This window comes from Dermacentor albipictus, chromosome 6 (assembly GCF_038994185.2).
Source record: "Dermacentor albipictus isolate Rhodes 1998 colony chromosome 6, USDA_Dalb.pri_finalv2, whole genome shotgun sequence".
NCBI classification, from domain to species: domain Eukaryota; kingdom Metazoa; phylum Arthropoda; class Arachnida; order Ixodida; family Ixodidae; genus Dermacentor; species Dermacentor albipictus.
Window position 1 is genome coordinate 6099068 of NC_091826.1, and position 12895 is coordinate 6111962.

The window sequence follows — 12895 nt, forward strand, 5'->3', positions numbered from 1 at the left end:
ATTTCTTGGTTCCCTGCCCACTTAAGGAACATCACTGGACCGAATGGGACTAACCCGAATGAAGCTGCTCCTAGGCTTGCGCATGACCTCACAAACCGCGCAGCCGAACCTGGGGCCTCAGAAATTCCCATCGATCTAGGAAAAGACCCGCTCCACACATATAATGACATTACCACTCATTATAAACTTAGCCGTAGAACCTTCCCCCTGTCACAATCCAAGCTTGACAGGGCCCAGGCCTCTACACTCAGAATGCTACAGACTAGATCTCACCCTACTCCTCGCTTAATGCACTTAATCGATCAGGAAAACTCACAGGAATGCCGCAATTGTGGATACAAATGTTGTAATTTTGAACACATGCTCTGGCTGTGCCTAGACTTGGAGGCCTTTTCACTTCAAACTAAGGACTCTTGAAAATCCGCCCTCAAGTGTCCAGAACATCTACAACTCCAGGCCATCCAGAAAACCCATGATATTGCGGTGCGTTTCGGCCTGCCAGTCCTGTCATGGGTGAAGCCATCGGCTCATCCCGGGTCCCCCCGGATGTGAGCTCTTCAGGACCTTAATAGAGTTCTTGTCATGTCATGTCCAGCACAAATTCCCCGAGTTTTCCCTGGGTATTTCCAGATTATTCGAAATCCCTGAGAACTCCCGGTTTTCCCAGTTGGTAGATACCCTGCAGTGAATTTGAATTTTGCTGCGGTTACTGTAGCTTATCGTCTACTGATCAATCAAAACGCAACCGGCTGATAGCGTTAACCTAAACTACCAGGGCCAACCAAGGATGGGTTCTGTCACAGACGCAAAGAAGGAAAGAGAGGCAAGGTTGGTGCCACTAAACCCCCTCCATCCACGTGCCACCGCCGCTTTCTTAAGTAGCGACAACCTTTGTTGTGCGTCGCCTTTTCCCTTCACACCAAATCCGGTTACGGCATTTCAGGTTTAAAAATTTCCGGTTCCTGCGTTCCACTTTGATTTTTTTATTTTTAATTTCCGCTTTGACTGCTGTTAGACAATGGCGAGACGCCCGCGCATGCTTAGCGGAGCTGTGGCAGTCACTATAAGAAGACTGCAAAGGGGACAAGTGGTTGTATTCCGCTGTAGTAGTTCACGGTCGCTGTTTTCCAGAAGCACGAAAAACGGCAGTGGTCTCCAAGCGCCCAGCCACTACATTCCACTGTACGTTGCCGCTCGTGGCACAACCTGTCGCAGGTTGACGCGAAGCAGCGAACAACGAGCAGATTAAAATAGGCAATGGTTCTTGGATGGAATCGCATTCACAGTTTAAACCGCAGCTGGTGAAATTAATGCCTCTCCATCGACGCGAAAGTAAACAACGCTAAAAAACATAGCGTCACTTCCACTCGGAACAGGAAGCTGCAGCTATAAGTTCCGCTTGACGCCAGAAGCTAAGGTGGTGAGTGGGAGAGGAGCATGGAGGAGGAGGGCAGGTTGGCTGTACTTAACCTGGTCGGCGGAAGAGTGTATGGAGGGGCTTCAGGTGCCACCACAGCGAAGCTGCTTCTGATACGCCCTGGCACACCTCCGATGCAGAAAATTCTGACTCCGATTGTGCCGCTGTGCGTTGTGCGTGTGCTTTTTCACGACGGAAGAGAAAGGGAAGGTGGAGGAACATGCACGCTCGAGCAGGTCCAATGTCCTATGGAAAGGAAGAAAGAAGGGATGTTTATGTGTCAGGAAGGGCGGAGTGCGGACGGTGTTATCGGGGCGATCGAGACACGCTGCCTCAGGTGGTTCGTGTGTTCGGGGGCTTCTGGAGAAAAGAATGAAGGGACTATGCATGCAAAGCACGTCTCATGTATGACTACACTCGCCTATGCGGTGCGGCCATCCAAAGCCTGCCTGTCCAAGCAGCGCGCTGGCGGGCTGGCTCGGGCAGGATGGGGAGAGCAAAATATTCCAGTAAATGTTTTTTCTCCATAAACCTGGCTAAAAATTCCGGTTGCACAAATTATGCAAGTAAATACAGTATGTCACACAGTACTGAAGCTAAACACGACCCTATACAGATCCCGGCTTTTTGTAAAAGCACTGGTCCTTGAAATATAATGAACAGCGATTCGAACCCACTGACAACCCAACGCTATTGCTCGGCTCAAGACATGCCGGCATTATTTGGAACCTACTTGAACGTTATCGTTGATTCTATCGGTTGTGTGTGTTCTCACTGAACCTTGTGTAATCAGATTGTACACACGCAACATTACTATTGGAACAGTACAATGTACCTTCTGCAGAAGACTGGAAGATCCAAACGTCAGGCTCGTCTTTTACCATGGAAATTATATTTAGTGCTGATGAAACAACAAGATGGACAAAAGCTGGCCCCAAATGCTCTGTCAGGCTCACCTTTAGAAATCTGATTGTTGGCTTGATGCATCCCAAGTGCTTTATCAACTTCTTCTCGGCATTTGGGAAGTGAATGCGCCAGAGGTTCTGATTATCTTTGGGCGGCTTTGGAACCATGAACCACTTTTTGTCATTCTGCTGCAACAGAGGGCAAGGAATCACAAGAATGTGCACCTTTACAAGTGCCACGTCAGTCAGGGAAATTTTACGAATAGTACTAGGGTATGTCAGCTTAAGTTTGCTGTTATCTTCATGCAGTATTATATTCACCCTGTGCTGCAAAATATATGCCATACCAGAAATGACAGAGTACGTCTTTATGCATGTCAGCACAAGACAAAACGCACACCTTTTCGAGAAGTTCCTCGAACCACTTTTGACGAGGCACATTCGCAGGAAGACAATTGAAGTCGTGCTCCAATACAGGCACCAAGTCTATGTCTATTTGGCTCCCGTCGGAAAGGTGCACAAGCAGCGTCCAGGCAGGCCCACTCTGCCGCACTGTCAGCTGAAAAAACATGCATGCACAAAGCAGTAAGACTGATGTGCACCGTCCTGGAAGTCACCCTAGTGTCAATCGTGGATGAATTAAGTGCAAAACAAAAATGAAAACAAGTTTTTTTTTTCACTTATGCTACTTCACATGATGTCACCGTGATTCTTGATCCCACACTTCCTTGCCGCATACATCACATTTGGAAATCAAATATGTAGCAGTATGAAATCATGCTCTCAAGTCTTACTCGTAAGATGTACTCTATTTTACACTTTTCTGTTCAGATTTCATTCCACCATAATAGTACAGTGGTGTCCATCATTATAGTGAACATGCAGAAGCATGCCTTACACTTTTGGATGTTGTACATCTGTGGGTTCCAAATGGTGCAGCCTCAATGGAATAAGCAGAATAAGCAACAGCCAGCACCACCTTGTGGAATTAGCACCATATTTTCACGACTATAGGTCGCACCCCCCACTTTCCGCAAATGTCAAAGAAAAAATTGGAATATAAGTTGCACCGGTGTATAAGATGCTCCCAATTTAACTCGGTCAGCATGATGAAATGCAATTATGCAAGCTCGTACACACGTCACAAAATGCCTTACTTACCCATTTCAGGGCACTAAATTTCTGTCAACAAAAGGTTTTATGGGCCACAAGTTCTAACAGAATACGACTTTAAGAAACACTTATCTTAGTGCAGAAAACCAGCATTTATTGCACTTCACTTGAAGCCACTGATGGCCTCATCTGCCAGTGCACTCAAAAAGTTTATCCCCTTCGACTGGCAGCATCAATAGAGTCACCGTCATTGGCCTCTGAATAACATTTATGAAACTTGAGCATGTCACTGGCGTTGCCTCTGTGGCATCGAGACAAACACACCAACGACCAAAATGTGCCTGCCTTGAATCTGAACACACGCACAGAAAAGTGAAATGGTGACTGGATGTCAAAAGCTCTACTTCTCGGATGAACTATTGATGATGATGGTAACGAACTAGTGCTTTTTGTAACCAGTTTACTTCTGGCGCCACAATGTACAAAAAAAAAGTGTGGCACTCCCTTTTCTGTTTTATTGTGTCAATTCTGTGGGTTTAACCTTTTCGCTATAAGAAGTAAGCTATTACTGCAAACTCTTACACATGACTTCCAATCAGGGAGGAGGCATTCATATCAGAAAGCTAGCTGCAACTGCACTGCCTACATGGCAAGTCCTAGCAGGTATCTTCTGTCACTATTCTGGCGCCAGTGTAAATGCAAGATTTGATTTCTTTCAGAATGTTGCTGCGCACGATTTGTTGTACTCAAGAAAAAAAAATTATATTGGTAGTGCCAGCATGCATGGTTTTAGGCATATATAAGTCGCACCGTTGCTTAAGGCACACAGATGAAATTTGTGGAAGAAAAATGTGACCTACAGTCGGGAAAATACAGCACTCTGCCAAGACAGACACTTCCCCACTTTCCAGAAAGGACAATTTATGTTGCCCTGGCTCGCATGACATTTTAAACAGCAGATAAAACCATACATTGCTAAAATGGAGAATGCACAGACACCAAAGGTGGAATTTGTGTGCCACCAGCACGTAATGATGCATGCACTGCCACCGTGCAGCAGTTTCGAGAACTAGGTGTGCCCTGCACCGCAGCTTTGCACTCTTCTGCACACATCTGTGCACAATCATTTGTTATGTTCACACAACATACAAAATGATGGCCAGTGTCCTTGATCACAAAATGATTGCTAGAGTTTCCAGTGGGATCTTGTTTGCAACGCTTACCAAGAAAGCTTGAGAAGCATCAACCGTTGAGCTAGTTGGTGCGACATCGCATGGACAAGTTGATGCTGCAATTGCAGGCTCCCAGGCACACCTGGTGGTTAAGAAAGCTTAGCTACCAGGTGTGCCTGAGAGCCTGTAGAGATTTTTCAGACTGCTGAAGCACAAATAGCCAAAAGTATGGCACTGTTCTTTCAAAGCTAGAATGTAGTCTAGAAGTGTGTTGGAACAGCTGTGCCTTTGCTCACATGTGTATAATTTTGTCTCACGATACTTAAAAAAATGGCTGTGGCTTAGCTAAGGTTAAGCCCAGGATGCGAATCATACTAGCCTTTATTTTAGTTGTTGAACCACTGTTTAGCCTGGTGAACTGCTGTTACTTGGCATATTTGGTTCGGCTAGACGAAGAAACAACTCATGCGTTACTCTGCTTCGCCTTCAAGAGTGGAACGCGACAGCGTTCCCGTCGACACGCCAAGGGGTGTAAGACAATGGACTACGGCGCAGCGACTACGCGCCCCGCATTCGTCGCGGTGAGCGTCGAGCAACGCAGCGTTCGGCGCGGCAACGAAATGTGCGCCTGAGCAAGCGACGCACGCCTGAGCCTTAGAAACAGCTCGTTTCTAAGGCAACACCGCATTCACTAGAGGCGCTTTTGTACCGCTTTGAAGCATCGTACTCGTGGCTCAGTGGTAGCGTCTCCGTCTCACACTCCGGAAACCCTGGTTCGATTCCCACCCAGCCCATCTTGCAAGAGTTGAGCCAAGGCCACCTAGAAAATCAGTCTCTGTAGCACGCCGCAACCTTCGCTTCTCATTCCAACGAGCAGCTCTGTCTCCAGGAGGCATCTCACCTCGTGAGTGTCTAGCAGAGGCAAGCGCAGCTGCTTGTATACCGCCGCGACCCCGCGAGCGACGGCGCGAGTTGGAGCCCCGTTTCTCCTCTGTCGTGACGTCACAGTGTCACGTGGTATTGAAGGCGACATCGCCGTGCCTGAGGAGCTGGGTTGAGCTCTCGTAATATGCTTCGCATAAAATACACAAACTCATGAGCCCAGTTCACATCAGTATAACATTTATTTATTGGTGCAGTCAAATCAAGCATATCAAAAAGAAAAAGTGGCAGTTTCACGCGAAAGGCAAAGCATGGATTGCGATAGTAAAATATTACACAACTTCAACAAGTAAGGTTCATGGTTTTATCGGCTGTATAATTGCAGCAAACATTCCCTGATTAATTACGCCCACATGTGCAAACATGAAGCAATTTCACTCTATGACTTCAAACATACCCAGTGACAATCCTAGTATGGTGAAGAGCACAAAACGAGGGAAGCAAACACATCTTCAAAACTTAAGGTTATGCAACCTCCAGGCCTATAGGTGCGCGCCCGAAGACATGGCAAACGCAGCCACCAGCCACCCCAGCTCCCCACCCAGTCTTTGCCTCCGCCGGAGATAACCTCCAAGACAGGGCGTGGCGTCGCACAGCTGGGCTAAAGAAAGAGACCCGCACTTGGCCAAATGCAGCGCTGATCGTCATGGCTACAATGAATACACCACAACTACGTTGATGGGGAACAAACAACATCCTCAATCAAGAGAAAAAAGACTAAAAAATGCACATTTGCAACTGCCAGCTCGCTGCTCTTATGCAAGGCAAAGGGCAGCGAGCATGGAGAAGATGGTGAGCAGGTGAAAATAAATGTGTTTTTTATGCGTTATGTTGGTGTGACAAACTTGACTACAACATGAGGCGCTTTCTAAGTTGAGAAATTTCTGAAAAAAGCTTGCATTATATTCGTGCAAATATAGTACGCACCTCAAAATATTCAGAGTCTTCCTTTTCGTGCTGTAGCCTATAGGCTTCCCGGGCCTTATCCATGACAGACTGCAACCACTGCTGCCACAATAAGGGCTGAAACTTGAGATCGTTGCTGAATACGTCACAAAAAGACTTAATTTCTGGCCCCTTCATGGTCTCCAGTAGGCGCTCGTAGCAAACCCTGGTCAGAGTGTAGCTCACATGACCAGGTGTTTCGGCAACCAGCTGGAAAACCACACCACACCATACATACCATACACAGCTTGCACTTCAGACAGGGACACCTACAGTCCCAAGTTTTGCACATTTGTCCTAAATGTATGTAATCACAAGCCCCAAACCGAACATCTTGCAAGTCATATATTCACAGGTGGGGTTTAGTGACTTGCAGTGTAGACATCCTTCCACAGCATTAAACCAATAAGAGCATCTTTTCAACAAAGTGAGGCCCAAAAACTGCCCAAGCATCCTCAAGCCTGCAAAGTTTATTCTTTACAGGTGATATAATTATACAGAAAGTATTTACACGGTCATGTAACAGGTTGTCCATGGCAATAATAAGCGTAAAAGATAAATAATAAATAAGGCATATCAGCATAGACTGAACATGGGCACTGTAATTTCTAAGAATCGTGCTAAATCAATGGCACCATCGAAGTGCTGAGTTTGCAACAAGGAGACGTGCTGCCTCGCAATGAAGTGTGCAGGTGCACGGCACATGTTGAGTGCTGCTTCAAAATCAAGCTCTGGAGCGGCCATGCAACAAACTGTAACATGGTAGGTGGAATGAGCATATTTCATTTATTATACCCTCAAGGCCTGTGAAGGCTTTATAGAGGGGAGTGGGTTACAAGTAAATTCAAACAGCAAGCCTTACGAGAGAAACATGTACCCCATAGAAATACAATTTGACAAATAATTCAGTAGGAATACAATGAGCAATTACAAAAGCTATTACAAAAGAAGGACAACAGCATTCTAGCAAGTAATGTTGGTTAAGGCATCACGAAACAAAAGATTATCGCTGATGGATATAATGTTGGCGGGAAGGTGGTTCCACTCTGGTGATGTCCGAGGTACGAATGACGGGGAGAATGTATTTGTGTTGCAATAAGGGATGTGAACCTTGTAAGAATGATCGATGCGACGAGATACGTAGTGCGGAGTATGGATTAAGACATCACGCAGTAGTGTGTGGTGAAAAATTTTGTTAAATAATGATAAACAGGGAAAGTTTACGTCGAGCTGCTAGAGATGGAAGAGAAAGGCTAGTTTTTATGGCTGTTACGCTGGCAGTTCTGTTATAATTCGAAAGAATAAAACGACCAGCGTTATTCTGAACTAATTCTAATGTGTTAATTAAGAGAGTGATGCAGCGTATTCTAATTTTGGGCATATTAGTGTTTTATAAAGCAATAATTTCAAAGTGTGTGCAGCCTTAAAAAAGTTTCGCCTTAAGTAACCAAGAGCACGGTTGGCATTGTTCACTATATTAGTAATGTGAGTTGCCCAGGTAAGGTCGTATGTAATATGAATTCTATATGTAAGGCAACAGTCTTGACAGCAAGTATGAAGGCTGTCAAAAGCATAAAAGTGAACTCTGGCATATCAAAAGTGATCCAGAGATTATCAAAGATATGAAGGCAGTTGGGTATTACGTACTAAACAGCTATCAAAGGCATTGAGAGGAATTGCCAAAAGCAATCTGAGGTCACAGATTATTAGAAGGTTACTGAATGCAGTGCAAGTGAGCACTGCCGCAGGGTGCCCAAAGATCCAATTGGCAATCAGCCTGTCTGAATTATTACCACACAATAGTGTGCAGCAGCAATTAACTTCTGTACTTGTTAACAATGTTCTAGCAGAAAGTATCTTCAGTACTGAGAAGCCTACAGAAAAAGAACACAAATGTAATGCATCTGGATTTCCCTGTGGGTATAGCATGAAGCCATAATAAAGTTCACTGTAAGAAGAGCTCTAGGCTGAGCATAATGGTGAACCAGTATTTGTCTTTCCTTCTTTCTGGGTATGTTTTCAACCTTAATGAAAATTTAGTGAAATTACATTCCAAAATGTGACGACTTCCACAATTACAATCTGAAGCTTGTCTTAAAAGCTATAAGTAACTAGCGCACTTAAGATAACTACCATAAGCCCACAGGCAAAATAAAGAGAATAAATTCAGAAAGAAACATTGCAGGAGCTCTGGAATAAATAACTTGGACTTGGAGCTCTGGAACAATTTGCGGACACAATTTGTGGACACAACGTAATGGTGTCCTCACATAATGTCCTATTTCTTAAGACCTTTGAGGTATAGTGAATAATTGATTGATGATTGATGTTTAATGGCGCAAGGGCCAGGTATGGCCAAAGAGCGCCATGTCCTTGGTGATGAGTTCGCAGTGTAATTATGAGTTCTATGAAATTGGTGTGACGTGGCTGTAAAGGAGCCTTAAAAGTAGTCGCACTAAAGTGCGTAAAATCTGTATAATAAGTTATGGCGATGACGTATGACGTGTGCTTTGAACATTGAGATGCATTTAAGAAAATAATACGATGTGTAAAAATCTATCAGGTTATAAGATATGCTAGAGCACTACTGCCTCCTTAGAGCCCTTGAAACACAAGGGCCTGGAGGCATGTGCTATACAGTACGACTATCCCAGTGGCATCTTCTAAAGAGAGGTATAGTGAATAAACCAATGATTAAATTACTAACAAATTTGCTGACTGTCAATTAACCTATGAAGCCGAAACTTGCAGGGCGTCTAGAGGGTGACTTGAAAAGAAGCTATTGATGGAGCAATGATCGCAAATACACTTTGGTACTTCGTGGTGATTTGAACATTGACAGCTTAAGCGCAGCTAGTGTGGCTACTGAACTTCTCCATTTACTGGAAGCCTTCAAATGTGCCACATACCTGCTGACACATATTCAGTGTGACAAATCGACTTGACTTGAAGTGTTCTTTACAAAACAAACGACGAACTCCTAACTTCTGCCGTTACAGCAGCTGATCTAACGGACCTACTTAAGTGTTCATCAATCATGAGCCATCTTGCATTGAACAAAACCGAACTGTGCCGTCACATTTTCAAGATATAAACAAATTCACGCAGCAAAATTTTAGGCAACATCTGGATGAAGTGACGTTGGGACACCCTGCATGAACAACAAAGCGTGTCATCGGCATAACTGTAGGGCTAGTACAGCTGATCCTTTATATATACATGGGCTGTACTGCGGTTAAAAGACTAACAAAAAGAACCGCCACAAAATTCCACAAAGAATTTACAGAAAGCTATTGCTTTCAAAAAGCAAAATGGATTCAAGGATTGCAGAAATATGCGGTGATGCGATTAAAAAGGCACAGGATGAAGTTAGCTGGTGCAGAACAGAGCCAGCTGGAAATAACCGGTAGTGGCCTTCATCCTGCAGTGGACTTAAATAGCACAATGATGAAGAAGGACATGATAATGAGGAAAAAGGGGCTTTTACAAAAATGCTGCTAAAATTGTCTCATTGTCTTTTGTAGTATATTAAGTTAAAATAATGGCAAGCTTTACACTGTAAAACTAGTTGGTGGCAAAATATAAGAAATGTCTGTTACCTTAAAATCATCTTCCTCAACAGGCAGTTTCATAACAAGATTGATGTCGAATTCATCAGCTTGCCGTATGCGCAGCCCTTCGTAGCTGCTTCCAGTGTAATATAGCCTGAAATGTTCAACATTCACTAACACAAATACTGCACACTTGCGCCGCTGTTTTCAAATTGTGCATCATTTTCTGGTCAGCAACAATGTAAAACATGTAACTAATGCAAGCAAGCCCTAATGCATGCTGTTCAGCAAGGGAAAACTACCCCTACCTAACAGTAGCACGAACCTGATTTGCAGCATCACATTATCTGCAAAAAAATGTGAACTTTTCTTTTTGTAACATTTCCTCTACCTAGTGAACTTCTCAAGACCTCAGTTGCTCATTCAGCATTCTATGCTCCTGCACCCTTACAGAAGTCAATAAATTCACTTTCACCCTACTTTCTGCTAGCCTCATGGTTAGCTCAGCTGGCAGAGCAACTGGTCCAGAAAGGCACTGGTGCCAAATTTGATCCCCAGACCAGAAAGACTTCTCCTCAAGGGACTCTGAAACGATTTGGACGATAACAACGTACTGAGTCGTTAGAGTAGGTCCTTCTGATCATTAATTGACACATCTAAGTGCTCTGCATAAAGTGTGTAATTTATCATAAGGTTTTAAAAATGCACATTGCTGCCGATCGCAGCACCCTGCTCGGTGGAATTTTAAGCCGCCCCTACCCATATGACGGAAATCACCCATATGACGTAAACTGCAAAAGAGTACGCATTTGGGCTGGTTGGTTCATAGCGGCGGAGCATATATATGCTGACTGACGGAATAAACACACTTTGGTTGTTAGTCAGCGCCGTTGTCTGTGTCCCTTCACTCGTCCCGTCGTTTAGCGCTGTTTTTATTGCTCGCATATGACGTCAGTGGGGCGAGCTATCCAATTGGATGACCAGGGCGCGTGATCGATAATTTTTCCAGCTTTATGGTAAACAAATGAGGTTCGTAATAGTTGGAATGTTAGTTAATTTGTTTTTATAAAAAGAAAGTAAAGTAAAGAGAATGCACAAGAACAATTTTTCAGTACACTTAAGCACTTCCGGCACACAGCAAGTGTCGTCTGCTTGTCTTACAACGTACTCCCTCTTTGACAAGAGCTTTGCCATCGGTTTCGGTCTGTCTTTTCATGAGTGCTGTGATTCGACTTTGTTGCATTGTGGACTGCAAACATAGCGACTGGCAATATGTCCAGCTGCGACATCGTGTCCCTCTGCGAGCCAGTAGACGAGCGGACTGGCTGCAGCGCAATGGACTGCCACTATCTGATCGGCGCCAGGATTTGTGTGATTGCGGCCGTGACTTTACACCGGATGATTACTGACGCAATAACGTTTCACGAGTCCGGTATTAGGGTAAACACAAGAGCAAGGTGTGTCGTTTCACGGAATGAACAGAAGCACAAATGTGAATGGTCTGCACGGTGCAGCCACCTGGTGGCATAGAGCTCAACCAGACACAGTAGCAGTAACAAAATGTAATCTTCTTTGCTGCTGGTGTAAATTTTTCACAGGAGTGTAATCGTTAACATGTTGTTTGTGTAAATGTTAAAAATGTTTTATACTTGGTTAGAGCAACACCATGGAGGCCGATCAGGCAGCTCACGTGCGTCGACACTAAAGTTCCTTCATCAGCTTGAATTTAAGCCTCCACCGTTCCGTCGAAATGTTCAGCTAGTGCGCGATTACCGGAATACCAGAAACACTCGGTGCTACAACAGAATGCTCGCAACGCACGCTGCTTCGATAGCTCTCACTTGGGGTCGACGGCCAAGCGGAAAAGTATCAGGCAGGGGGGGGAGGTTCCAAAACAACCAGAAGTGGACGATGTGATGTCGCATCGTGACGCAGAACTAGTGAAAGCGGAGTTTAGCCCTGATCGCTCAGCATACGAGTTGAGGAAAAGCATGGCTAGGGAGTAGGGTAACTTCTAATCGCTTGTAGCTCCATTAATACATAACGCTTCACTTAAATTGTGGTGCGAATGTACCATTTAAGCTGTACCCTACGCGTCTACAAAATTTGACCGAACCGTTTCAGCGGCCCTTTCAAGCTAAAAGCTTTCTTTCTTAAAATCCTGTTCGAGTGTGTTCGTCTAGTCCCATGTTACATTCAGATGGATGCCGATATTCCTTAGCACACAATCAGCATGAATGCTCACAGTTCCACAGTTTGACACAGCAAATGAAGCTTATCCTTGCCCTACCTGTTAAATATCAGAGCGAACAAGCGGTTCTCCTTCTTCATCTCTTCACAGAGGTCCTTTAAGAGCTTGTTCAGGATTGACTTGTTCCTCTCCGTGATATTATTGTCCTTGGACAAAGCCTTGTGCAGACGTTGCATGTTGTGTTCTGGTTTCACGTCCACTGCCATGGCTCGTGTTCAGTGCAGCAACCACAGGACCACAGATGAAACTGCAGTGAATATGTACACACTTTAAAGCACCAGCATGGCAGCATGCAGACAGGCATGGCTTTCAAGGTGTCTTAATGCTTACTACCTCAAGCACACCAACCAACTTTTACTAGCTACAGATTTCATTCTCACAATCTAAGTTCCCTATGCATACTTTGTTTCCACAAATGTGCTTCACGGTTTCAAAGGCCTGATCTATCTCCTGTACTGCTTCATGAAAGTGCTAATCTATAATACCGGTGGCACATAGCACACATTCGATCTCGATCAACTGGGATTGTACTTCTCCGTTGTGGTTGGCTTCTTTACGTAAGCTGCAGGAGAGGGCCAATTGTGGTCAAGAATTTCTAT

At 44.6% G+C, this 12895-nt stretch overlaps 1 protein-coding gene across 6 annotated transcripts in view; it reads right to left on the reverse strand.

Annotated features, from left to right (window-relative positions):
* Nucleotides 1-12895, reverse strand: part of LOC135901427 (cyclic GMP-AMP synthase-like receptor) — a 90172-nt gene that overhangs the window by 61736 nt on the left and 15541 nt on the right. For 4 of the 6 annotated variants that reach the window (XR_010564121.2, XM_065431216.2, XM_065431217.2 and 1 more), the window contains exons 2-6: nucleotides 12336-12543; nucleotides 10094-10199; nucleotides 6477-6704; nucleotides 2723-2881; nucleotides 2374-2511 (exon numbers count right to left, since the gene is read on the reverse strand). Coding sequence is in view for 5 of the 6 variants with exons in the window: in XM_065431216.2 (XP_065287288.1) it covers nucleotides 2374-2511; nucleotides 2723-2881; nucleotides 6477-6704; nucleotides 10094-10199; nucleotides 12336-12502 (798 nt within the window). In the remaining variant the exon portion in view is untranslated. Of the gene's footprint in view, nucleotides 1-2373; nucleotides 2512-2722; nucleotides 2882-6476; nucleotides 6705-10093; nucleotides 10200-12335; nucleotides 12544-12895 lie in introns of those variants that run through there. The other 2 variants (XM_065431218.2, XM_070539826.1) reach the window with 2 other exon arrangements.